Source organism: Acartia tonsa, chromosome 4 (genome assembly GCF_053477335.1).
Source record: "Acartia tonsa isolate MP-2025a chromosome 4, ASM5347733v1, whole genome shotgun sequence".
NCBI lineage: Eukaryota > Metazoa > Arthropoda > Copepoda > Calanoida > Acartiidae > Acartia > Acartia tonsa.
In genome coordinates this window covers 11,484,896-11,511,339 of record NC_137263.1, presented here as the reverse complement: position 1 = coordinate 11,511,339, position 26,444 = coordinate 11,484,896, and the positions used below count along the sequence as shown (strand labels likewise).

The 26,444-nt window shown below is 30.9% G+C and overlaps 4 protein-coding genes across 7 annotated transcripts; 3 read left to right on the top strand and 1 right to left on the bottom strand.

Annotated features, from left to right (window-relative positions):
* LOC145316072 (protein HtrL-like) lies at nucleotides 1-26,347 on the bottom strand. 4 transcript variants are annotated; one of them, XR_013878284.1, is made up of 16 exons: nucleotides 25,335-26,347; nucleotides 18,105-18,247; nucleotides 11,124-11,226; nucleotides 10,644-10,701; nucleotides 10,128-10,210; nucleotides 9,613-9,659; nucleotides 9,305-9,374; nucleotides 8,801-8,827; nucleotides 8,192-8,232; nucleotides 7,731-7,847; nucleotides 5,746-5,789; nucleotides 3,288-3,370; nucleotides 2,907-2,992; nucleotides 1,903-2,037; nucleotides 574-1,254; nucleotides 1-110 (listed from the first exon to the last, which is right to left on the bottom strand). XR_013878284.1 is itself a non-coding variant. In XM_080156364.1 (15 exons), the coding sequence occupies exons 3-15, from the start codon at nucleotides 11,190-11,192 to the stop codon at nucleotides 1,167-1,169; spliced, it is 948 nt and encodes a 315-aa protein (XP_080012490.1). In that variant the 5' UTR covers nucleotides 11,193-11,226; nucleotides 18,105-18,247; nucleotides 25,335-26,347; the 3' UTR covers nucleotides 1-1,166. The 4 variants fall into 4 exon arrangements, 2 of the variants coding, with proteins under 2 accessions (XP_080012490.1, XP_080012489.1); XR_013878283.1 differs by having other exon boundaries at nucleotides 1-89; XM_080156364.1 differs by having other exon boundaries at nucleotides 1-1,254; nucleotides 10,128-10,212; nucleotides 10,646-10,701.
* On the top strand, nucleotides 12,107-14,533 carry LOC145318221 (uncharacterized). The gene is made up of 6 exons (XM_080159557.1): nucleotides 12,107-12,487; nucleotides 12,671-12,787; nucleotides 13,004-13,068; nucleotides 13,406-13,454; nucleotides 13,735-13,819; nucleotides 14,274-14,533. The coding sequence occupies exons 1-6, from the start codon at nucleotides 12,275-12,277 to the stop codon at nucleotides 14,393-14,395; spliced, it is 651 nt and encodes a 216-aa protein (XP_080015683.1). The 5' UTR covers nucleotides 12,107-12,274; the 3' UTR covers nucleotides 14,396-14,533.
* LOC145318392 (uncharacterized) lies at nucleotides 18,461-20,530 on the top strand. Its single transcript, XM_080159686.1, has 4 exons — nucleotides 18,461-18,741; nucleotides 19,083-19,153; nucleotides 19,688-19,804; nucleotides 20,205-20,530. Exons 1-4 carry the CDS (start codon nucleotides 18,653-18,655, stop codon nucleotides 20,528-20,530), a joined length of 603 nt encoding a protein of 200 aa, XP_080015812.1. The 5' UTR covers nucleotides 18,461-18,652.
* LOC145316073 (uncharacterized) lies at nucleotides 20,809-24,443 on the top strand. The gene is made up of 8 exons (XM_080156365.1): nucleotides 20,809-20,862; nucleotides 21,091-21,269; nucleotides 21,448-21,475; nucleotides 22,269-22,339; nucleotides 22,527-22,624; nucleotides 22,846-23,019; nucleotides 23,496-23,701; nucleotides 23,970-24,443. Exons 1-8 carry the CDS (start codon nucleotides 20,811-20,813, stop codon nucleotides 24,053-24,055), a joined length of 894 nt encoding a protein of 297 aa, XP_080012491.1. The 5' UTR covers nucleotides 20,809-20,810; the 3' UTR covers nucleotides 24,056-24,443.
* Nucleotides 26,348-26,444: the final 97 nt, after the last annotated feature.

Below are 26,444 nucleotides of genomic sequence, written 5' to 3'. Positions count from 1 at the left end.
TATATTCAAGAATATATATTCATTTGAAACAATCTCAATAACTTTTTAAATTATCACATTATCTTAGAATTTAAGTTTCTTAAAGGGAACTACGCATGAATAAGAGCAAGCTATGTTTAAATAATCAATGTAATAATTTGGCGATTAAAGACACCTTAGACACAACAAAATGTTTAATAAAATTTCAACTAAAATTGCAAGACATTTTTTCACTTTGTTTTCAACTTAAGATGGTGTAATTTTTTCGGTTCCATTGGAATTCAGTCCACACTGGATTCAACCCACGGAATTCAGCCCACCGTGATTCAACCCAACGGGATTAAGCCCACACATATGGACTAAATACCGTGGATTGAATCTCGTGTGGGCTGAATACCGTTGGATTGAATCCCGTGTGGGCTGAATACCGTTGGGTTGAATATCGCTGGGCTGAATTCCGTGGGTTGAATCCCGTGTGGGCTGAATTCCAATTTTTTCAATTTTTTCTTTAATAAAGCAATGATTAACAGTTAACTAGTATATTATGAAAGAAAATACTTAGGTTCATTGCTAGAAGGTACTAAAACCACTCACTCTCGTTCGTGCATCGTCTCTAATTTTAAATCTATATCACATTTTTTAAATGCACACAATGGGTAATAAGGCACATGTTCATGACAACATTTTATAATTAGTAGAGTATTTAAAAACTAGATGTTCTATCCATTTCATATTTATTTATAAAGACACGAAGTTCATAAGAAGTTTTTAAAATATCTTCGTTAGACACCTCAACATCGATTCTAGCTTATACCTAGCCCATCTGAACATCAAATCTTAGGACGGTAATTTCTTGCCCTATTACGGAAAAATAAAAAAATGGATCATGAAATATTATTCTTAAAAATCAAAAACAAATAAATGAACAAGAGATAAAACAGTTGGGAATGTTTTATATCTGGATCGACTGTTTAGACTTATAAATGATTATAATTATAAAAGGTTGAATTCACGGCGACTAACAGGCGGCTCAAGAACGGCTGCCGATCCCTGGTTTTGATAAATAAATATACACAACTCAATTATTAAAGATAGAATTAAAATAAATGCAAAACTCAAATCAATAGAGCTATTCAATCTTTTCATATTTACAAATTAACAAAAAAACAAGATAAAATTAGTAATTATCAACTTATGTAAAAAATATTATTTATATTTTGTCGTTTAGGAAGTATTTTAACATCGCCTCGGAAGAAACTCTGTAGGAAGAACCAACTGAACAAAAAATTAACTCAATTAGATAATGTATGTAAACTTCTGTTCAAAATTGGAAAATAACATGTTGTTTATGGCTTTGAGAAGATAGTGGGGTAACATTCATTTTATGTAGTAAAAGTAAAACTTTGAAGAAAACGCTATTACGATTTTTTTATTCCGGTCCATCCTTTTTCATTTTCATTAATTTAGACATGTTAGAATTATCCTAACTTTGCATGAAAATTCCAAACGTCCATTGAAAACATGCTGATTTTTTAATTTTTATGACAACAACTTTTTATATATTAACATAATTATCCAATTCATCTGGTTTTTGGAATAATGATTCATAGGACAACAAGGTACAATATTATAAGCGAGGCATCTCTATATTAAAATACTAAAAATTGAAAGTATATCCTTTACGTAATTTTGCAACAAATTTGTGTACAATTTTGTTTTGACTTAAAAAACAATAATCTGCTTATTAAGTTTTGACATTCTAAAAGACTTATCGTTTGTTTCTCCTACCTTCTGATTTTATAGCTTAGCTTTTAAGGATGTTGTCATCCTTGTTAGTTAAAATTTTGGGATACTTGAGTAATTCATCTACCAATTTGACTTAATCCCGTACAAATATACTTAATCCCGTGCAGATATACTTACTCTTTATCCGTCGTGTGTCTGCCAAGTAGATCAGTTATATTTGGAGCCGGGACCAGGAGACACAGGTTGGTTTCCAGACAGCTGGTGGCCATCACACTCTGGTCTTTCCCGACAAACCTTCCCTCTCTCAGGTATCTAATATAACAAGGAAAAATTTTAATACATTGATTAGCGTCATAATGAGTGTTAAACTGTAAGCGCATTCAAACAACATTACGGAAAATACGCGAAAAATGACACCCTTTCGATGCTTTCTCTAAATTGAAAATAGATGGTGGTTTTTTTTATCCTTTGCATAACTCATGCGATAAGCTCTAACCTAACCTAACCTAAAGTAATAACAAACAAATTAAAAACTACATAAAAACATATTTTTAATAAATTGAAATAAAGAGGGGAGTTCAATACTCCAATTTAAAGAGAATCACCGAAATTTGACAAAAAGCTGCAAGTCGTAACGAAAATCGAGAAAAATGTTAGATGCATTCAGTTAAGGTAATGTTTTTTTAAATCAGTGATTTATAGTTATCAAAACAATTCGCAAATATTTTTTCCATCCAGATTGATTTTACTTTTGTGCAGTGGGTCAAAGTCTATTATTAAAAAGAATTATTAGCTGTTTTAACAGATTTAAAAATTAAAATATAAAATATATAAAAAAATCAATATTATTTGCAAAGAAATCTAAATTCGGTGAATTCAATTCTTTATTTTTAATGAATAAGATTAATTAATTTTAATAAGCTCAGTCTCAAAGAGCAAATAATTGTCTTTCAAAAGAAAATTATAAAATGATAATTTTATAATTAATCTATTTATAAATTTTGTTGAATCAATTCCGGTTAAGATACTGTGTGTAAGTACTCAAAGTTATTGTTAATTTTAATCTAATTCAAAATGGTTATTTGTATTCATATGATGCCATTAAACTCTTTTTACCTTAGACCCCTTCACCGATACACCCTTTATACTTTATTAGACATACTTACATATTATATACATACCTCTCCATGGTGGAGTAATATATGTTGAACCACTTTTGTATTTCTTCTTTTTCCCCTCCAATCATACCTCCACCAATTCTATTTACCTAAATGAAATAAGTTGGAAATTTAATAACAAAAATTCTTTCCATGACTTTTCGTCTTCTAACCAAAGAAAACTACTGGTCCATTTTTTTTCTTTTTTCTTATACACATCTTCCTTTATTTTCTTATTTTACCAGACTTAGAATTAGTAATAAGCGGCTATGTAAATAAAAAACTTCTATCTGTCTTTTTGCTTGTCTACAGCCATAGTCCTAAAATGTAAGAGGCAAGTTTAGAGGGCAAAATCGGTTCAGGAATTTGCCTGTCATCTACAAATGTTTATAAAAAGTGTATAACCTTAGAAAAATCTGCATAACTTGTTCCATTTTGTAAAACAAGCTCCTCCTCAGAGAAGGGAAGTATTTCAAGCAGGAGTATACCTAAATTATGAGTTATTAATAAGAACGAAATAAAACTTTATATTTGGAAAACTAGAATCTATATGCTTTCTAACTGTATCAGGAGGTAATGGTTTACATATATACGCCAGTGCTGTGTGTGTATTTATATATTAATATAATATTTATATTAAAAAAAGATAATTTTTTGATCATCAGTTAGTCAATTTTTATTATATACTCGCAAGTTGCATTTTCAATAGTGGTTTCTTTAACAAGATTTGTTTTAAAGAGTAGACTTGTCAGGCCTACGTCTAACCCCCAACCTGGAGGGCCAGGAACAACTTTCTGTCTGGTATCTAACTGTTAACCACCCCAGCTCGGTAGAACCCTCCTGGTACAGCTCAGCAGATCCTTGATACACGGTGCAGGATGAACCATCTGGCAGGTTGTTGTCCATCTCATCCTTTAAGGAATATTATAGAAACATGCTCTGAGTGGAACACACCACTCTACATCAACTTTATAGACTTCCAAAAGGCATTTGACTCCATCCATAGAAACACACTTTGGAAGATCTTAAGAAGTTATGGAATACCCATAAAACTTGTTAATATAATTAGCAAGTTTTATGAAAATTTTCAAGCATGTGTAGCTGTTGACAACACCACCACTGAATATTTCAAGATTGGAACGGGTGTAAGGCAGGGCTGTATTTTGTCACCACTGCTGTTTTTATTAGTAATTGACTGGGTAATGTGTAACACTAATGACAGACCAAGAGGTCTTCAATTTGGTGTCCTTGGTGTTCTTGAAGACCTCGACTTTGCCGATGATTTAGCAATGTTGTCATCTTCCCCTGCTAAACTTCAAACTAAAACTGACAGACTTGTAAAGTTTGCAAAACAAGTAGGTCTCTTTGTAAACATAAAGAAAACTGAAGTCATGGCTATTGGCAAAGCTCTAGATGTAACTCTAAAGATTGAAGGTGAAGATCTAAAAGAAGTCAACAAATTCTCATACCTGGGTAGTGTAATCAGCAATGAAGATGGAGCCAAAGCTGATATTAACACCAGGATCAACAAAGCAAGAAACGCCTTTAAATCTTTACAAAACATTTGGAAGTCCAAGAAAATCAGTTTGAAGACTAAAATCAAAGTTTATAGTAGCAATGTGAAAACAGTATTATTATACGGGTCAGAATGTTGGAGAGTTATTACCACAGAAATGAACAAACTGAACTCATTTCACAATGACTGTCTCAGGAAGATCTGCAGGATCTTTTGGCCAAATAAGATCTCTAATGCTGATCTCTATACAAAAACAAAGGAAAAAGATATTGAATCCCAAATAACAACCCGCAGATTAAGATGGTTAGGGCATGTTCTGAGAATGAACAAAGTAAGACATCCCAATAAATGCTTGAGATGGGAACCTCCTGGTGGTAAGCGAAGCATAGGGCAACCGAGAACAACGTGGAGAAGGAGTATTGAAAAAGAGCTTAGAAGGATGGAACTTACCTGGGGAACAGCTGAAAGTCTGGCTAAAGACCGTACCGCCTGGAGGACAAAATTGGCCGAATTTGCTGCAGCAGCAAGACGCGGATAAGTATATAAGTAAGTTGCATTTTCCAACCATCCTCACATTTTTCTACGTAGCTACATAGATAGTATTTATATTTAAAAAAAAACAGCTCAAACAGTATGCATGGTATTTTTCTAGTCACGCAGTATTTTTCTAGTGTGTTTTAAAAATGCGTGCATTTTTTGGAACACCCTTTAAAATTAATAGACTAACAAACGAAAAACTACCACTTATCATCACTATTATAAGTTGATTAAAATAATTTTTTGTCTAACTCCTTTAGATTAAAAACTAACAAATCCGCCCTCCCTTTTTAATACGGAGATAAACTAATTATGCGGATTCAGAAATATAGTTCACAAACTATATTAAAACAACAGAATACATTATGTAGGGACAGGAATATGACTATATAAACAAAAGTCTCAAACTTTTAAAGAAAAATAGAAGTTTTCTTTAAAATACAATTTTTCACTATGAAATAATCAAAGCTTTTTGACTTGCGGAAAGATTAAGTGCAAAAATATTCGTGGTTTCCCTCAAAGTATTTAGTCGAGCACATAAAAGACGCCTTTATTTAGAAATAAATTAAAAATAATAGGGAGGGATGGTTTTACGTTTCTGTTCTCCTTTAGATTAGGTTACATTAGTTACATGGTTGTACCGTAGGGTTAGGGCATCTAAGGTATAGAAAACAATAAGTTAATGTCCCAAGAAAAAAATACACGCAACCCCCCCCCCCCCTCTTTTTCAATTAATTTTAAAATAAGGTGGTCAATTGTCCCTTTCCCTGGAATTAATTCTGGATATATTTTGATGGGAAGAAGTTTTACCTTTCTGGAATGGAAAGTTGTTCATGAGTCTCTCTCTGTTGTTACTAAACAAAGAGGTTTCATCAAATATATTTTTCACACACAATACAACAAAAATTCTAATTAAAAAATTATCAAAATAAAGAAGATCAATATCAGACAATGTTATATTAAAAATATAAAATTCATGTAATACCAGCGATGAAATTTTTAAACGATATAATTTATAAAAAGCTAACTTTATCTTAAGAAATTCAACTATTTATAGATCACTTTTAATATGTTTTGCTTCATATTATATGAAGATTTTTTTTTTACACGGTATAATTTACTTTAAAAAAACTGTATTCTTAGAAATGGGGCCATTTTTAGCGGACTCATCATGCGAACGAAATGAAGAAAAAAATATTTTATTGGGGTAGAATTATAATTAGTAATTTTAAAATAATAGTATGTAATTTAACTAGGTACAACTCAAAAAAATTGTTGATAAACTTTTTAAGTGAACCTACCCTATAAAATAATAATATGTTCGTTGGAAAAAAGCCCAACTCTTAATAACCAAGCATGTATACCATCCTTTAATATAAAATTACAAAATCAATATAGTTTTTTGAGGGACCAAATGAACGCCATGAAATACAAATACACAATATGAATTATGTTAGATGTAAAGAGTAAACACACTCAGGGGGGGAGGGAATACTAAAATATAAATTACACAGGTACCCAAACTTTTATAACCACATTATCTTATTTGTTAGCTCAAAACTTTAGGTACTTTTATTGAATTTTTATTGGTTGGTTCCAAAAGTAGTGTCAAAATTTTCAACCATAATTTTAATATACAGAAGGGGTAATTTTGTTTATAATCATTGAGGATGTTAATGTATTTCAGTTTATGGTACATTTTCTTATCCCTTAAGATCCCTAAACAAACGTCAAGTAACATCATACAATAGTATACAATGTACATAAACTCACTCAATAATGGATGTGTACAAATTGGCTTGAATTTTATCTTCTAAATTGGACGATTTTAGTAATCTTTTTGTATTTTTAAAAGCGAAGCTTTTCTATAATTAGGGTCGGTCCGTCCGTCCGAGATAGCTTTCATTCGTTAATTTAGGCATGTTAGAATTGTCCTATCGATTTCAAACTTTGCATGATGATTCCTGTAGTAGTTGGGTACGATTTAGAAAGCGTAGCAACTCTATAATCATTACCAGAATGTCCGTACGTCCATTTTAAACATGTTGATTTTTCTACTTTTTTAACAACAAATTTTCAATTGTTTTAATTATCCGTTTGATCTGATTTTTGGTATATTGATTCCTGGGACAACAAAGAACAATATCATAAGCGAAGCAACTCTATAATCAAGTCCAAAAATGTAAGTATGTCCATAAACATTATCCTGTTTTTAAGCAGTTTTTCAACAAATTTACCTACAATTTTGATTCGACATTTATAATTTATGTTCCGATTTTTCAGTTTAGATACTATACAAGTGTTAATGTCCGTTTGTCCTACCGTTTCAGTGCTTCGCTTTTATGGATGTTGTCATCCTTGTTTTTGTAGGGCTTGAAGGACAACATTTAGGGATGGTCTGTAACGGATATCTCTTATCAATCCTATAGGCGTGTTAGAATTGTCCTTTTGATTACAAACTCGTTATGATAATTCCTGTAACAGTAAGGTACAATTTAGAAACCGTATAAGATATTATTATGTTCATTTTAAACAACTTAATTAATTCCTAGAACGTTTGGACACATTGTTAATTCGATGCATCTCTATAATTACTCTTAAATATTAGTATGCCCATATCAAGCATATTGTATTTGAGTAATTTTGTGATAGCTAAATACACAATTTTCTTTCAGACTTCTAAATAATGTTAAATATTAAATGCTGCATAGTCATACCTCAATATTTGTAAATGGCCATCTTATTTGATGAGCTTCGCATTTATGATTTGTCAAGGTCACAAAAAAAGAATAAACCTGGATTGCCGTATGGCTCCAATATCAAGCCATGCAAAATAATCAGATTGGAATGGATTAACTTGTGATACTTCGTGTAACAGTGCAGTTTTCTCATTCCATATCCAATATAATTCTCTAAACAAAATAAGAATTTAAAGTGCCTTTTAATGAATATAAAGTATAAACGTATAAAACAAATAATTTTAAAATTTATTGCAATACATATTTTTATGGTGCCTACGAAACCGATAAGAATCCGCTGGATCATATCCGATGACGTCTGAACCATACTGAAAACCATGTAGTGTTTCGTGTTATTTTCTAAAATAAAAAAAAAATATCATAATATTAATATCTGTTTTGTTGCCCGGGCCTCGGTGCTCACAAAACTTATATTTATCATATATTTTTTTCAGTTTACTACCTGCAGAAAGCTGCTTATAATACGATGCGATAAATAAAGTAAACACTGATCATACCTGGAATGTCCAACATCTAATTCAGAATCAAGTCCCTCCTGGGTTAATCATTACATTTCAACATTAAGTTTCTAAATCTTTCTACAAAATACCCCCCCCCCCCCCTGTAACTTTTAAATGAAAATGCACTTTATTTATTTTTTAAAAAATTAAAATTCTAACAAAGTATTTTCTGCAGAAAGTAAATATTTTTTGTCCTTTCATCTGCATTTAAATAATTCTAATGTAAAGGAACCACAAGCCAAATTACATAAGATGGTGTAATTTAACATGAAAAGAAATAATAAATTTAAATTCATGGTTTGGTGTTTAAAAATAAATCTAGTCGAAATTAATCTACCCAATATACCAACAAACCCTGTCCTTCCCAACTCATACATTTTTTCTAATTTTAAAGTAGTTTTAAAAGCTACTGATCCATCTCAACCCAAGGCTACTTTATCAAACTAACATCTTTGAAGAGGCCAAATATATATTTCAAAAATGAAGGTTTTCATTCTCAATCGTCCCATAAACTTTTTTGACAGTTCAAACATATTTACACTCGCGCTACATATGTATAAGTGGTCTAACAGAAAACCAAAAGTGTTGAAATATAAATGTTTCCTGTTTAGTCCATCCATTAAAATCAAGCATCTAAAAAATTAATTTTAAATACTTCCCTTAATTACTTACAAGATTAGTTTAATAGTCCGTGCCTTCGGCATCTCGGGGAAAAAATCTGGTTTTAATCTTATAATCTTATATCCGCGGAAACCTGTTTAATTAAATCCGGAGAGAAAAGGAAAAGCTAAGATACCCAACATTTTCTTTTAATAGAGTAACATACAATCACACTACTTTGGTAAATAGATATCTAATTTCAAAAAATACATTTACCTAATCAAAAAAATTGGAGGTTTGACGACGGGCAATACAAATGACTAGAAATCATTTAAAAATTTATGAATTGGTGGAAGAAGTAAAAACTATATGCCTTCTATTCTAAAAGACAAAATAATTTTTGTACTCTTAATTGTACTTTGTCTTCCCCCCCCCCAAAAAAAAAAAAAAAATTCAATAAGAAAAGAAAAATAATTCTAGGATAATTTATGTATATGTGAAAAGTCTAACCTGAGCAACTTTAAATGACTCCAGAGGTCGGGTGACAATTTCTAATGGATATCCTTCTGGTCGCAACTCCCTTAGTAGTAAAATGTATAAAAAAATTAAGTATAAATCATTTAACCGAAATTCATATATTCCAATTAACCGTTGGCTGTTTCGCTCCTAAATGTTATTGTATTCTTGACTTAAAGTATAAGAGAGACAAACCGAATTCGTTCTGTATTAATCCGCTATTTTTTAGATTAAACATCACAACCTTTGTAAAAAAAACCGCTCCGGATAACCATCCAAATAAAAAATGTGCATGTATTTACCTAATTTGTGTGACTAAATCTTCTGTTGTATAAACGACCATGCAATCCTGAAAAAAAAGTTAATAAAGGCATCCTTCATTTTGAGGTAGGGTATTTATCTTTTTACTTATTTTTATTTTTTTTTTAAAGTTGTTTTTAATAAGACCTTTTCACATTGCTTATATTTGTCCTATCCACATTTTAAAGGAAGCCCGCAAGAAATACACCGCTCAAACTGCAACAAGTAAACCCAATACACAAAATATAAATTTAGAAATTAAATTATGTCGCATAGAAGCCTTCAAATTTTGGGTATTTGGTCTAATTGTGGCAGTCTTTCAGCATTTAGAGCGGTGTATTGTCTTGCAGGATTCCTTTAAGCAACTTGTTGATATGAGAAGGCAAGCCCCCCCCCCCCCATCAATCAGTCACGTTCAGGACATCAGCAATCTTTGCTTAATTCCCTATTTCCCGTTGTATTTTTATGTTTCTCCGCCCCGGTCTTCGTACAAATCATTATGTAAAACAAAAATTACCTGCAAAGATAGAAAATTTTTCATCCAATTAAAATACTGGTCTGAGCTGTGTTTACTTTTGATTTTGTAATAGGCAGTAACTATTTTATTAGATTATTATTGTTGATTTGCATAGACATTGACAGAGATAAGATAATACTTAATTCTTATCGATTAAATTCTGCCTTAAAAAGTAAATTCCTATTGGTAGAGAGAAAGAAAAATTTTAGAAAAAAAAATCTAATTTTAAAAAAGATGGAGGATTTGCCCAGAGGGGGGAAATCAGGTCTGACATATTTTCTAATAACAGCAGTTTCTTTAATAAGGTAAAATGAGGAGCTGTTAATAAACCCCGGCGGAAACACAACTGTCGCCTTTTTGCGGTGTTTGGTTAAAAAAGTGGCAAGTTTTTCCTTCCCCTCGTAATTTGTAGTCCTTACCATTTGATATGTCATAACTAGTCCAAATAATGTGTAAATTGCAAAGTGAATAGGAAATAATAATAAAATATTCAAACTTGATATTAAATCTTTCCTAGTGTTGCATAGCAATTATTTGAAACATCAATATTTCTAAATCTGGATGCTTTCATAATCTAAAAAAAATAATATAAAACAATACAATACTGTTTTAGATTAAAATTTTAAACAACTGAACAACAAATATAATTTTCAAGTTTATATTTAGCATCTGAAAAATGTACATATCTGTGCATGAAACAAGTTGTAATGCAAAATAAACTTCAAATTTATATACTTTGGTAAGGTTTTTCTTCAATATACAGGATACATTTATTTTTGAGAAGCAAAATCATGAAAATTGAAAAAAATTGAAGAAAAAAATTTCTAAGAGGATAACGCCAATATTTTAACACTTCTGTGTTTGTCCACTCCGACGTTTGGGACTCCTGCGTTTGTCCTGGAACCACTTTAAGCAAAATTTCACACACAAAAATCGAGGGGAGGAGGTTTTTTTTATATTCCTCTCATTTAATACAATACCAATATAAAATCTTACCAAATTATAAGCTGTAAATAGGAAGAATGAAACCAAAGTGAGCCCAATCAGAAGTGTAAGATGCTTCATGGTTTTTCAGGGGAGAGACCAGGTCACAATTCATCTAAAATTATTTAAGTAAGAAAATCCCAAAATAACCGCCATCTATAATACAAAGTAGAACAATGTTTGTTTGTCTGCCTGTCTGTTTGTTTGTAGCAAAGGATCTCGCCCCCAAAATAGTTATAAACCTATAAATAGCTATAAACCCGGGACCTATGAGAAGCTACCCTGTCAAGAAGAACCCGATCGAATCAGCAGTTAGCGAGATCCTTCAGTACAAACACACAGACACAAACAGGCATCATGTTACTTTAGTATAAGGATAAATAATTTAATTAGACGTACGTTTGTTTAAAATGTAGAAAAACTTTGCTTCAGAAAACTTGCAGTGAATAGCAAGTAGCGAAAGCGTACCAATTACGGGACACTTTCATTACTTGAGAAGTATTTTTTTAGTTACGGTACTTCTAGGTAGGGAAAAAGTGCTTTCACTCTCGTTCAGTTCAGTGAAACCATTCTTGCTTGTATTGTAACAGTTTCAAATATCACTTTTGTTTACACAGTTAAATTGTTAATTTTCTATCAAAACTTAAACAAGTTTTTAGCCACATTAAGCACTGGAATTAAAATTATTTTTATGATCTTTATTGTTAAAAGATAAGCTTTTCTTTAATTAGAGTTGGTCTGTCCATACAGATCGGTTAGCTCTTTTCGTTAATTTAACCAAGTTAGAGTTGTCCAATCGATTTTAAACTTTGTGTAGACTTATAAGTTTATATTCTGCTTATTCCGTTCTGTTCTGACACTCTACAAGTGTCAATGTTCGTTTTTTCTTCGTTTTTATGGATGTTGTCATCCTTGTTACATTAAAATTATCTATATTCAATATACATACATACTGCATACAAAAAAATATTAAATAAATAAAGAATATTGACTTGTATTAAACACAGAATTAAGAAATAAGTTTAATTTTTTATGCTTTATGTGTGCAATGATTACATACTTTAATGCTTACAGAATAGCTCCGTTACTAAAAAGCAATGCTTTAAGAAAGATTGTACAAGTATAAAAACATAAACAAGACTTATTCAGTGAAAAAGTTCAATATGAGGCACATAAAGTTCGAGTACGACAGCTTGGAAAGTATTTTACACAAACATGATTTGGAATCCTGGACAGACTTGGGTAATGTGACCCACACACTAGCCGCGGCGGCAGCTAGAAAGCGGTCAAAGCGCTCAGATTGTCCAGGAGGGGCAGGTTCATTTGGCTTCAACACGTATAATCTGCTGGCATTTCTGCTCATGTCTTTTAATCAGGTAAAATCATAGATGGGTCAGCTCCTTATGAGTCAGTTTTACAATTTTACTACGTGAACTACTTAAGTAGAGTTTCATAAGGTTCGTTTAATGAATTAAGTTAATTATAACAAGGATCCAATTTTTTTTTGTAGAATAAGAATATAGGTCAGTCATACTAACTAAATTAGAAAAACCTTTCAGGTGGCCAATGTTGTTGTCAACACAAACAACAACCGAAACAACAACAACAACAATGATTTCCAAGCCAGCCTGGGATCTATCAATACAAATCAACAATCATCGGAAGCTACGCAAATGGTATTTGAAATTTTGTTCAGCTGAAATCGTTTAAAATTAGCTATTTCTAGGTATTTTTTTCGGGGGGGGGGGGGTGTTTATTTCCTTCATTTATCATATTATGCTATCGTTGGTATACAAAATACGACATCTTAATATTTGAGTTTAAAAAACTAGAAATTACAAATAAACAAATCTTAAGTTTTGTACTTTTATACAATTAAATAATAATTTTAGGGTTCTGCCATGGCTATGATTATTGTGTCTCCAGTTGGAATACCTGCAGTTATTCCAGCAGGTAGGTTTTCAGAATAATAGTTATTTATCGCATCGTATTATAGTCAGCTTTCCGCGGATATCAAAATGAAAAATTATAAGATTAAAACCATTTTCTTACCCCGCGTGTTTTTTTTCAATTTTTTCTTAAGTATTTTTGGTCCATAAAATGATTTAATCGTTCCATTTTTATAAATTAGGTTGGTCTAATTTTTGATTTCTTGATAAAATGATTCATCAAATTATTGACATATTTTTAAACGAGAATTTCAGGACAGAACTCCTAACAGAACTAGTATAATTTAAGTACTATTATGCACATATTTTATTTATAGAAACTTAATTATTGTGTCTTATAGGTAGAATATTAGAGGATGGTTCAATTTATCTCAACGAGGGAGTCTCAGAAAAGGTATCAATTCTATTTATAAAAGTATGTAATAAGATGTCTTCTGTCAACCATCCCAAGAAAAAATACCACCCCAAAAAAAATTTAAAAACCAAAATTGAGAGTTGATTACCCCACTTCCCCCCTCCTCCCTCAAGTGCCCCTAGAGGCCTCGCGTAACCAAAGTGTTTGCTCTTTGGAATGACATTTCATAAAAATACATTTACAAACTGGTTTGAGGCAATTGTAAAGAAGTTTTGCTACTAATATTACTTGCAAAATAACCCCGATATAAATATTTTAGGGTGTTATCTGGGAATCAGATATGTGGGCGGTCACAGATGATGGGTATATTTTCTACAAAGATAATAAAACAAAACCTGTTAAAGGTAAGAAAAACAGGGTATGCATCTAATTTAATCAGAGGCTGAGGTTGAGATGGGAAAGAAGTACTACCGAGCTAGAAAAACAATTGGAAATTTTGTTTTATAAATAAACTTTTTTTATAATGTGTGTCGGTTAAAGGAAATAAGCGTTTGCCTGAAGTTTTTGTTTCGTGTATAAAGATAGGGCACTGGAGAATAAATTCATATTCGTCCATTTGAGTGGAAATCTGGCTTTAGACTTCTTACTTAATTTTTTCTACGGGCGATTTCTCTTGAGAGGGTGGAGATACCCTCCCCAACAAAGTTATAAAACCTTTCCTGAACCTAAACAAAACTGTAAAGGAAAACCATATAGGTTCAGTGGTTAGCGAGATCCTTTGCTACGGACATAAAAAGTTTACTACTTTATAAAATAGGATAATTATTGATATAAATGATAATTCATATATAAAAATAGGTGAGCAGTATTTTGGAACAGTTGACGAGAATAACCTGTTCCACTTGTTACCAGAGGGAAGAGACCTTACTTTTACTCTGGACAGTTTAAGAAATCTGGACAAATCAAATCATACCAGGTAAACCTAAGTATTTGGATAAAAGGCTTGTGCTTTTCTAAGCCTTGATTTTTTAGTCAATATTCAATCCTTTTACATAAAGCAGTAGGTTACTCTCTTTTTGTCTGTAACGAAAGATCTCGCTAAACACTAAACCGATATGGTTTTTCTTTACAGTGAATCTTGTTATAGGTTCAAGGATGGTTTTAGGCTATTTTATTTTTTATGAAAAGTCTAGGTATAGTTTTAGGCTTACTTTATATCCTTTCGATTAAAGAGCCCCTAGATTTTTGGGGCGCCTCCGCTTGTTAAATCAAAAAAGTAGGCAATTGTCGGATAGACCCATAGAGAAAATAATAAAAGAGAGAAATCGAGGTATTTGAAGGACTAAAATAGGCAGTGGGCCTAGAGGCCTATATTGAGCAATTGCCGCGCTGAATTTTTATTGTTATTCCACCACTTTTCAAAATGGGAATATCTTAAAATTAAATATAATTTCAAGTCAATTATAGTTGCTGTTTGAAGCATAAATCTAATTTTTAAGGGATGATATAGAAATATTTTGAATTATCATCCATTCTGATGAAACCTAATGAAAGAATATAAAATTATCATTATTAATTTTTCATGACTTTGCTACTGACTTTAATCATAACACTCATTATCAGCTTATAAGATTTATATTGCAGTCTATCTAACTTATATTTTTTAATAAATAAACGTTTTTACAAATTTGATTGTAAATTATAATAATCAGTTTTTCAGTGCCATCTAGCTTTGAATATAGAACTAGAATATCAAAGCGTTCATCAATTTTTATTTTGCCTGTATTTTTCTTGTTTTGGATTTTTGTCACTAAAGGGCCAAACCCTGAGGGGTAAATAACATCACTTGAAAATGTTAAAAATATTGTAAAAACGAGTATTGTCTGAGAAAGAACATAGATAGCATTACAGATTATTCACTTATATAGATTATTCAGTTATGAAATTTTTTATTTAATATTTAGCCTTAGTTTTAATGTATGTCTTTGAAGTAGACAACTAGCGAACCTGGTGGCTGAGAGCTAAACTATTAATTTTTTATTAGTAAACATTTAAAAGTTTCATCATGTTAATTAGATTTAAATATTACATTTAGGCTAATTTGAAAAAAAATAAATTTTTGATCATAAAAGGTGAACTCTCCTATTTTTAAACTAGGCGAAACATACTTTTCTGCTGCACTAAGACCGTCCGCGGCTGTTTGTTTTTTAAGATTCTAAATCAAATTGTATTTTAAATATTTTTTTTAATTTTTTTTAAAACATAATAAATTACAGAAAAATAATAATAATTAATAAGATAAAATTTTTTTTTATTTTTTTTTACATATATAGAATAGGTTATGATTAAGATGCAAAAAGCCGCGGACGGTTTAGATAAATAGCAGACAAATTATTTTAGTAGGGGGGAAGTAATATTTTACAATGAAATTGGGGTGAGTATTCATCCTCTTATCCTTTTTCCTTATGGATAGACCCTTACTAACAGTTGTTCAATTTTTAGAATTGTGTCTTTGATAACTTTAAATTGTCATTGTGAAGAATTGTAAAAGAGGAATAATTCATCTACAATTGTACTCTCCTCGCCTTCTAAGTTTAGCAAATTAATTTCAAAGCTTTTCTGTCTGAAGCTAAAAATCTCACAAAATGCTGGTTCGTCAGGGAAGCTTTATAAATGTCTTCAGGTGGTTTAAGCCTATTATCTTATATCCCCGCACTCCCCTAAAGACTAGGGGCGAGGCAAATATTAATACAAAATATACTAAAACAAATACAATGCCTAGATCCTATTCTAAAGGCAAATTTGTAAGATAATAAAAATCGACTTGCACTAAATTGAAGTTTAGAAAGTGATAATCTCTAATCTATTATCATTAACCATAATCCTGGCGCCGAACTGTCTGTCTAGGCAGAAGATAACAATACAAACAAAATTGACAAATCTTTATTGATTATGTGTCAAAATTTGACGGATTAACCCCTACCCCGCGTAGATTGGTTTAAATAACAGGAAAGGGTTAACAACCTCCCTTGTCCCCTCCCCACTTATGGGATAGATTTCAAGATAACAAATGAAATATATGCCTTGAGGCAGTTGTTATATAGCCGCAGGGGTAGAAAAAGCAGGAAATGGGCGGGGTTTGTTTACATTTCATATCAGTCAAGCAACAAGCAGGATGTTTATTCAATTCAACATTTTTGAGAAAATATAAAAGCAACAATTACTTTAATCAAAAAAGAAAACAAATATACTCAAGTTATAAATTGATTATATCAAGTAAAACTATAAAGAATTAAAGCCTAAAGTGTTATTTATGTACATGATGTATTTACCTTATGCTAAAATACTTTTATTAATAGTAGAAAAAAATGATTTTTCTGACAATTTAAAAGTTTTTAAGGTTTTTTCATAAAATCAAACAAAGACTTTATATAAACTAAAAAAAATATAAACAAGTATGCTGTTTTGAACGGCACAACCTTTATCTCTCCAAACCACTTGAGGGTTTAGTGTCACAAATAGGACATCCATCAATCAGAATTATGATGGATTATTAGTGAAATCTATTTGACACTATGAAACATACCCTCGGGCTACAAATAGTATGCCCCAGGCAGTAGAAACCATTCCAGTGTGACGCGGAGGGGGGTGGTTAACTGAGTGTGTGTGTGGAGAGGTGTGCTAACGGTTTCGCAAAAAAACTAAATGTTCTTTTCATTAACAAAATATCACGGAGAAGACAAAGACGATAACAGATAAAACACAAAATCCTCATTTCTATCTTGATCATTTAACTGTTATTATTGTAATATAAGAGGAACAATTTTTAGAAATTTTGCAGACATGAATAAACACCACATGGCAGGGGTAGGTAAGGGTGGATCTTGGTTAAGATAAACTAACAATTCTGACAGATTGTTGAAGTATCATGTGGTTACAAATGATTGAGAGTATTATGGGTGTAGATTAAGTATTATAATGTCATTTGTGGTTTATATTTCGTACAATAGGAAGGATCGATTTTGAAATGTTTAGAATCATAGATGCTTAAGGCGACCATTTTAGATGACTGCGTAAAAATTGAATAATCAACACGGAATGGCACATTCATTTTAATATTTTGTTTTAATTTGGAAAAGTTTTTTAAACCACGGATAAAGTTAGAAAAAAATCAGAATAGAAGGAGTAGGCGAGCTTTCCCTGTCCTTCCCCTTTTCAACTAAATTCTTTTCAAATAAAGCATTAGGTACTCCCCCCTCCATCAGCCAACTACGCCTTATAAATTGAAAGATAGAAGATTACTTCTCTAAACAGTGTAAAAGCTCCTCTATAACTCATTATAACTTCCTTAAGCGCCTGCGATAAGCGCTAATTTTTGCCTTTGCACCATGCACGCTTCGATTTTTGATGATTTTTTTGATTGCTAACATGGTACTTGATTATTGGTCAGTTCGTTCATCTAGTAGGAGGGAAGGGGATGGGGTAAAGGGGAAGGAATCGTTATTTTAGCCCGCTTCGTGTTTAACTTTACAGAATATGAAAATCTGGTATAAGATCAAAGTAATAATATATCCATTTATAGGAGTAACTTTAATATAAAAAACGCACTGACTCAGCCCAGACTCGAATCTGTTTGTTTGATTCAATTTCTACTTGATAACATTTAGATTATGTAATATTAATTCCTACCTAATATTAGAAAAGAGCGCGACTCCAATATAATTCAAGTTGATGGTTCTCCAGTCTTGGTGAAACAGTCTGATCTGGAGATTTTGCATCAGAGGATGGTATCAACCACAGGTACAGTTTGGTTCACAACTACAGAAAAAAGCCTAAATTGATTAATTATCATTAAGCATAAATATGAAAAACTTTTTTTTGGTGATGGGGGCGGGCAATTTATTATGTATATAAATTAAGCAATTGTATCAATTCTTTTTCTCTTATTACCTTCAGCCATTGAAAAACGCAGAAAGTATGACCATTAGAAAGTCCCCGCATTGAAGGTCCCAGCAGTACTAGAGCTCACCGCAGAGGGTCAAAAATAAGTTTTGGCAAAATTTAAAATAAGGGAGGGCGGGAGTCTGTGTTCAACGAATAGGTTTGTTTGTAAACATCGAAATGTAAAAATACATGTTTTTAAAAAAAATTTTAGGCTCTCTACTTAAGAAACTGGTTTAAATCTAGGAAAACAACTGGTGTGCATATTTGTTCTGGATTCTGGACCCCCCGTCACCATGCCTATTGGCTGGCTGCTACCTAATTCCCGGGTCAGTTTGAACAAAGGAATGGAGGTCGAAGGTGTTTACTGGCAAGGACTGGACAGGTACAAACATTAAAACAAAAAAAACAATGGTTTGCTAGTGGACAAATCTTTAAAAATACATACTTGAGATGCTTGCATTTTGTATATTAGGTTATGTAAGGTTCAAGGATGTTCCAAAAGGTTATGACATTTTGAAAGGTACAGGCGGGGGAGGGTAAAAGAAAGAAGGGGAGGGGTTGGGGTATCCCACACAATATATTTTATGGGGACTTGCATAGGGCACATAAATAACTACTTTTAAAATGGGATTATTATGGGATAAGTTACAAAAACATATACAAATACTACATCAGCAAAATTTTAGAGCATAAAAGTTCTAAATGAATTTTTATTTTTTATAGAAAAATTTTTACAAATGGAACAATAGAATATCTTGGGACTGGTATTATAGAATATGCTCAAGTTGCTTTTGGTAAATATTCTTATGGAGCAAAGTTGCTCTACAAATAATTTAAGTATGTACGTCTGTAATGCTCTTTAAAAAAATTATGAATTGTAATCTTTAAAGTTTAACAAAAACTAGGTAATAGAAATTGTAGACATGTAGTTGTCTTCAACTTATTCATACACTCTATTTGTTCAACTGCAAAAGTAATTATTGTTGACATTTTTAGAATTAAAAAACATATTTTTTGATAAAACTACAGTTATACAATAACATTTTTAAATAATTTAAAAAAATTATTTCATATTTAGGCCAGGGATCTAAAGGGATAAGACAATGGCCGATAAATGGATTACATCCCTAATGATGATAAAAAAATTACCCCTTCTGTACATTAAAATTAGTGGTTGGAACGTTTGAACACTCAACTTAATGAATCAATCAATCAAAATTCACTAAAGTTCCCTATGTTGTTAAGCTACCGAATTAGAAAACGTTATTATAAAACTTTGGGGACAAGTGTAATAAACAGATCATTGTCCCCTCTCTCTCTGTATTTAGGCACTGTTGAGGAAAGTAACCAGATTGATATTCTCAAAACATTACCTGGCTCAAATCAAACAATTACTTTTGATCTTCTAAGAAAAATTAATATTAATCCATATCTTATGGCAACAGGTGAAAAATCAGTTATAGCTATATCTAAATTTTGTCAGTACTATACTAAGTTACCAGCGTTGGGTCGACTCTGACCCAAGCCGTGTCAGAACTAAAGAGATAAATATTGTACTGACAGTTAATGATTCTAGACAAAGTTCGTGCAATTAAAGGGATGGTTGTCTGTAATAGATGAGATTTAAGTGCCTTTGAACCTACTATAAAATTTGTTATCAACCGTCCCCAGGGGTATTTGTTGATCTGAAATTGTCATTTATGAGTACCGTTCAACTTATATCCTTGCATAGACATGAGTCACGAAAGTGAGAATTCAGTCATGGGTCATAGATATTGGTAAGTGTACAGTTTGTTATCACTTGCCTTACTTAAATCAAATTAAGTTATCCCTGCTTTAATTTAGATAACCAAGGAAAGAGATCAAAAAGATCATCAGGATTGGAACTAGAAAGACCAAGGATGAGTTACAATCAGCTGATAATACTGGCGAGAGGAATATTTGAGAGTGATAGTTCAGACTTGTGTCAACACAGGATGATGTGTCAACTTGCAGTCACAACCTTGCACCATACAGGAAATTACAAAAAGATTTTTGCTTTATTCTTTAACATACCTAAAGCTTTTAAACTGTATGAAAAAAAGGAGGGGGGTTCCCCAAAAATCTATAAATACGTTATCTCATACATTTGTGTCCAAACTGTCCTCCCAACTTTAATATTTTTAATATAGAATGGGTAATTTTGTTTGTTTTAATTGACAGAAAACATCAATTTACTGTTGATTGTCTCATTTCTTTTGACCCCTGATTAAATGACGATTAGAGTTTTGATAGGCTAATTAACTTGTGTAGTGAACTTAACACAAAAATTAAATGGTAATAAATTTTTTTGTAAAAATTAGACATCCCTGGCTGTTATGAAGACGACGTTGATATTTCTGATTGTGACTGGAAATTTCTTAATGTATTATGACAATCTTTAATTGTAAATAATATATATTTCAGATAAAAATGAATTTGTCACTTCCAATGCAATTTTCATCAGCAAATTATCAAAATACAGGTTAGAAAAGATTTCTTGATTATAAGATGTAAGTGTTGACAGGACAAATATGATCAACTCATTAATTTTGCTTTCAAAAGTTAATAATGTGCTTTTTGAAAAATTGTTTTGTAAACCTAGTAAAAAAATCAACAAAAAACACTAAGATGACTAGATAATATTTTAATCAAGTAAATAAAAATAAACTTCCTTTTCAAGTTTTCGATTTTTTTTATGTTTTATGAATAGGATGGCCTACATATGGTAGCAACAGTCAACAGCCAACCAGACTTCACCAACAACAAATACAAGCACAACAGCCTAATAGACAACAACAATTTCATAGTTTTCAAAATTCCAATGATGGCAACATTATGAGCAGTGGTGGTGAGACTCAAAATTTGCCAAGTAAAATTCTGGCTCCCCAGGTATTGAAAGAATTTAGACATGTGTCCACAACTTGAAAATTACACTTACTTTTTACCATACCAACCTATGTATAAATATTTTTTGGTGTTAATTTTTTTACTAGATAATAAAAATTTATCTATAAAAGAAAGTAACAATATTTTTCTGTCTAAACAAATAAACTCAGAATTTTTTTAGGATATACACGAGAAACTTGCAGCATTAGGTAATTCCTTTTATTTCATACATTTAAGCTATGAAAGAAAGCATAAATGAAATGATAAATAAGGACGACAACATCCATAAGTAGCAAAGAACAAAAAATATCATGGATTTACAAACGGACAAAGTTATTTATGGATTAAATATCCATTGTTCACAAAAAAGAGCGTAAGAAAAAGAAAGTTATGAAAGAAATCACGAAACCTTCATAAAAATATTTATATGTCTTTATTGCATGACCAACATAAAAAGTAAATTGTATACTGGATGCTCTTTATAAATTAAAAGCTATTCAGCAATCTATCTTGAATAACAGCGGATAAAATCGCATTTCCTCGGTAAGTATGGATTGAAAGACGGACAGGCAAAGTGTATTATCCTAATCACTTGCGGCTTCGCCCCTAGCCTCTAGGGGCTTTGCTGCCCCAAGAGATGATAAAAAAAAGTTAAGGTGAAATTCGTAAAAAAAATAAGGACCAAGGAAATCTCCTACAAAAAAAAGGACCAAGGATATATCCTACAAAAAAAAAGACCAAGGATATATCCTACAAAAAAAAGACCAAGGATATCTCCTACAAAAAAAATAAAATAAAAAAGGGGGGGGGGATTTGTTTTTGTGGGGGTTCCCACCCCCCCAAGAAAATAGCCTAAAACCACCACAGGACAAGTAGGTATATTCCCTGAAGAGTAGAATCCGATCGGTTCAGTGGTTACCGAGATCTTAAGCTTCAGACAGACGGACGGACAGACAGACATCAAGCTACTTTGTATTATAGATAATATTTCTTTTTTTGCAGGGTCTAAATATTCCAGCAAGAAAAAGTATTCACCAAAACCTTACAAACCATTTCTTCCACCAACAACTAAGGTAGAATCAAATATTTTGAAGACATGTGAGTTGAAAACGTTTATTTTCTAGTTTTAATACTTTGATTGGTAAAAAATGCTATATTTGGGGAGAATCTTTGTAAATATTTTTTCTTAGAATAAAATAATGCTTGAATTCCTAAGGTCTAACTCTAAATATACAATTATGCAAAGAAAACTGTTTTCAGCCACCCATAGTGTGGTTTCCTGGAGATTCCGATTGTGGAGGTAGTGGAGATACTGGAGGTACACTGGATGCATTCCAACTCATTGCTTTTCTTCTCAGGTAAAAAGAGTTCGAATAGATTTAGAAGAGAGTAGGGAGAGGGGGGGGGAACGGGTTAGGAACGACTCAAGAAGAAAATAACCTCTTAATAGTTACGCCTATGTATTGCAAAGTAAAGTGCTTTAACTCTTTTCTGTTGGATTAAAAAACAAACTATTGTATCATACCTAATCGTTGAAATTATTTACTGCATTTCTTATATTAAAGACATAATATTTTAGTTCCTTCAACATTGCCTCACTGATGGTATCAAATGCAAACAACAACAATAACAACAACAATATCAATGATAATACTGACAACCTCAATGATAACTTTATTAATGAGAGTAATACAAATGCTATGGTAATGTCAATGGTAATGGTGGGTCTTGGTGGAAGATCTATTAACAATAGGTAAGCAATTAAATATCTACAATATGAGTATTAGTTCTATACTGAAATACTTACGGCTACACCCATAGCCTCTAAGGGCTCTGTATTCGAAGAGGAAGAAGGGCTAGGAAAATAGCTAAAAACCATCCCAAGACTTAAATCGGAAAATTGGATGGTCTAAAACCATTACAGGTTCAGTCGTTATTGAGATCTTAAGCTACAGATAAAAAACCTTATTTTTGCACTTATAAAAAAATTAGGTCAAAAGTCAACTGTTTTAAAGTGGTTTTTATCTTAATATTAATTTTGTTTATGTGTATATGTGCATAATAATACTTTCATTTTTTATGTGGATTTTAAGGTATGACTAATTAAGCATTAGAGGCCAACTACCGCATGATCATAATGTTATGGTTTAAAAATGAACTATACTAAAAATGTTTGCACATATTGTTTGTGTTCTATTGGATCCTCTTTAAATTCATTTAATCATTAAGGTTGGGAAAAAGAAGTTTAACCAATCAGAATTATATCCTAAGTCTGGTTAGAAAATTGCGAGAAAATATGAAAGAAAAATCTGCGAATTCAGAAGAGGAAGGCATCAATAGCATTGACAATAATATAGAAGAGACTGATGTTGTACATGATAAAAAAGAAGCCCTGGCTGCCACTGATAATAAAGTCAATGATGACATCAAAATAGGTAACTTTAATAATATCTATAAATACTGATAACAAAAATATAATTCGGGGATATATAATTCATTTAAAGAAAAAAGCTCTTTTTAATTTGCAAGTCACAACACAGTTATAAGATACAAAATTGTTTTTACCAAAAAAAAACTTTTATTTGAAATTCACCCTGGTATGAAAATTTAGTAGAGGAAAAAATCATTAGGTGGTGCTATGTAAACGCTTTTGTTAAGTAAAAAAAATCATATCATAATGTTACTGATTTAAACTCATGATAGTGGAAGAAAGAAAGAAGATGGAAGACGACCTAAATACAGTACTGTACAATGGATTTGATCTTATCATGCGCAGGATTGTATTGTAAATATTAAAACTTTTATGAAAAGAAAATAAAGAAATTTTTTTTAACAAACTCTTAATACATTTTAATCCATTTACTGTGTTAATTTTCCGACAAACACTTTCTTAAAGTCAAGAGGTCGTTTATGATTGTTATACAACTGTCATCAAATTATTTAGCAAAGAAATAATAATAATGCATTATAAAATGTATACCTAATAATTTTAATCTATAAGTTTTTTTACGTGTCCTGAGAAGGGTTTAGACCATTTTTGGGGAAGAATTCACACTCCTAGCAGTCTCTAGAAGCTAAGGGCGAAGCACAAGTTTATTATAAATCATGTTATATTTATGAAACTTTTTATATTACAATTTGATTCTCCAGTCACCTATCTCCATCTCTGGCATGCTTAGACAGGAAAAATTTCAACCTTAATAACGAACAACAATTTCGTCTGTCTTAATGATTATAAATACCTATATCCAGAAAAAGAAAGAAGCATTACATTATAGAATTGTAAGGCTATTTGTTACGTTCAGTATGTAACTTGCACCCAACTAAAAAATATTCCTATCAACAGAGCGGTCCGTCTGTAACGATTGTAGAATTGTCCTATCGATTTCAATCTTTGCATAATAATTTTAGCAATTAAGTATTGTTAAGAAAGCGTAGCAAACTTGTTGATTTTTCACTTCTTTGTTTATATCTAACTGTTATATAAGTTGATTTTTTGAATAATAGAATGTTTTGTGAAAGAGGAGAAACTCAGTTAAAAATGAAGGTAAAGTTAATAATATAATTTTCTTAGGATCCATACATTAGATTTTCAAAACTTCATGAAATCATTTCATTAGAACTTGTAGATTTTTGAGTGATATAACGAATTTTACACTATTTCTAAAGATCTTAGATTAATGTCTTACGTGGATATAAGTTGTCTATAACGTTTCAATAAATTTTAAAATAATTTATTATTGTTCTTTTCCGAAATTACTATACTACTATACTAAGTAAAAGTTGAAAAGTGTTACCAATAGGCAATAACAACACAATAAAACCTAACATGATGATTAATCGTCTCTAAAAAGCATTTTATAAACTAGGAAACAATGAGCGAAGTGGCGCAGCACTTAACAAATGTATACAACCATGTAATTCTAGAAAATATTCCAAGATTAAACTCAACCCAAAGATCTAGGTAAGTTAAATTCTTCATCATTTAAAACAAAACATGTAATATTGTTTTTTCTTTAAAATAAGGTTATCTGCATACCTAATGTAAAAAAATTGCATATCACTCACCATTCAATCATATCTAGAACTTATTTTATTCTCATTTCATTTTTTTAATCTGAAATAAAAGTAAAAGAACACTTTATGAGATTATTTTTTATTTTTAGTAAAAATACAAAAATTTCATATCACATTTAAATACATTGGATTTTTCTGCTTAGGCAAAAAAGAAAGTTGGTTTATAATAGCTATTATATTAAGGATTTTTAAAGCAATGAAATATGGATTGGGTGGCCAAAACTGCTCAAAGTATGACTTAGTAAGTATTTTTCCGGATTTCTTTCCATTATGAGTTAAAAAGTCACATAGAAATGTCATGCTGAATAGGTTTTCTTTAAGTGCTAGATCTTTTATCAAACTTTATAGCTCCTAGGGTATATAAAACAAAAATGTTTAGATTAAAATGATATTGAAAATTTTAATTATTTTTAGTGTGAAGAAATGAACTGGAACTTTATATCTAGTGCCTCTGAATTTACAAGAAGCACAGTTGGAAACTTTAAACAGATTTCTCAATTAATTAAATGGGTATATAATAAATAAAAAAAAGTATGTGTTTATTGTTTAACATGATTTTCATACTCTTTTTTAAATAAAATTATAAACATGTTGGTTTTTACTATAAACTTATCAATACACTACTAAAATATTACTTATATTTAAATGCAAAAGGAAAGCAACTATTACTCAAAATTTACTTTATACCACATAATAATAGCTTGCTTAATAGGTATAATATGAAGAAAATGAATTCTACCAAAAACTAACCATTTTTGATTTTAAGCCATGTAATATATTTCAACGAATTGTGTGTATGTATTAAAAATTTTAAAAAAATTATCTATAAAAGTGATTACTATGATAAAGAAGTTATTTGTTAGGTGTACATTAATAAATAAATATACAAGTAATGAGTATATTATGTATATATAATATTATGATAAAGCCAATGGTATATCATTTATCCAATCCATATTGATATAATAGTTATCGGAAACCAACATAATTATACAAATCATACAAGTGGAAGAAAACAATTCTTACAAAATTAGATTATATATTTTCCCTTTAGACATTATTGATATTAATACATTCGACAGGGATACCAACTTTGAAATA

Excerpts from the sequence above, each read along its gene's own strand:
- LOC145318392 (XM_080159686.1), top strand. The coding sequence starts at position 18,653 with ATGCCTATTGGCTGGCTGCTACCTAATTCCCGGGTCAGTTTGAACAAA. Across the intron at positions 19,154-19,687 it reads ATATGCTCAAGTTGCTTTTG|GCACTGTTGAGGAAAGTAAC; the intron begins GTAAATATTCTT and ends CTCTGTATTTAG. Across the intron at positions 19,805-20,204 it reads TCCATATCTTATGGCAACAG|ATAACCAAGGAAAGAGATCA; the intron begins GTGAAAAATCAG and ends GCTTTAATTTAG.
- LOC145316073 (XM_080156365.1), top strand. The coding sequence starts at position 20,811 with ATGAATTTGTCACTTCCAATGCAATTTTCATCAGCAAATTATCAAAAT. Across the intron at positions 21,270-21,447 it reads GTAAAATTCTGGCTCCCCAG|GATATACACGAGAAACTTGC; the intron begins GTATTGAAAGAA and ends GAATTTTTTTAG. Across the intron at positions 21,476-22,268 it reads CGAGAAACTTGCAGCATTAG|GGTCTAAATATTCCAGCAAG; the intron begins GTAATTCCTTTT and ends CTTTTTTTGCAG.
- LOC145316072 (XM_080156364.1), bottom strand. The coding sequence starts at position 11,192 with ATGAAGCATCTTACACTTCTGATTGGGCTCACTTTGGTTTCATTCTTC. Across the intron at positions 10,213-10,645 it reads TCAAATAATTGCTATGCAAC|AATAGTTACTGCCTATTACA; the intron begins ACTAGGAAAGAT and ends ATAATCTAATAA. Across the intron at positions 3,371-5,745 it reads CAACTTTCCATTCCAGAAAG|GTATACTCCTGCTTGAAATA; the intron begins GTAAAACTTCTT and ends CTCATAATTTAG.
- LOC145318221 (XM_080159557.1), top strand. The coding sequence starts at position 12,275 with ATGAGGCACATAAAGTTCGAGTACGACAGCTTGGAAAGTATTTTACAC. Across the intron at positions 12,788-13,003 it reads CATCGGAAGCTACGCAAATG|GGTTCTGCCATGGCTATGAT; the intron begins GTATTTGAAATT and ends TAATAATTTTAG. Across the intron at positions 13,455-13,734 it reads ACGAGGGAGTCTCAGAAAAG|GGTGTTATCTGGGAATCAGA; the intron begins GTATCAATTCTA and ends TAAATATTTTAG.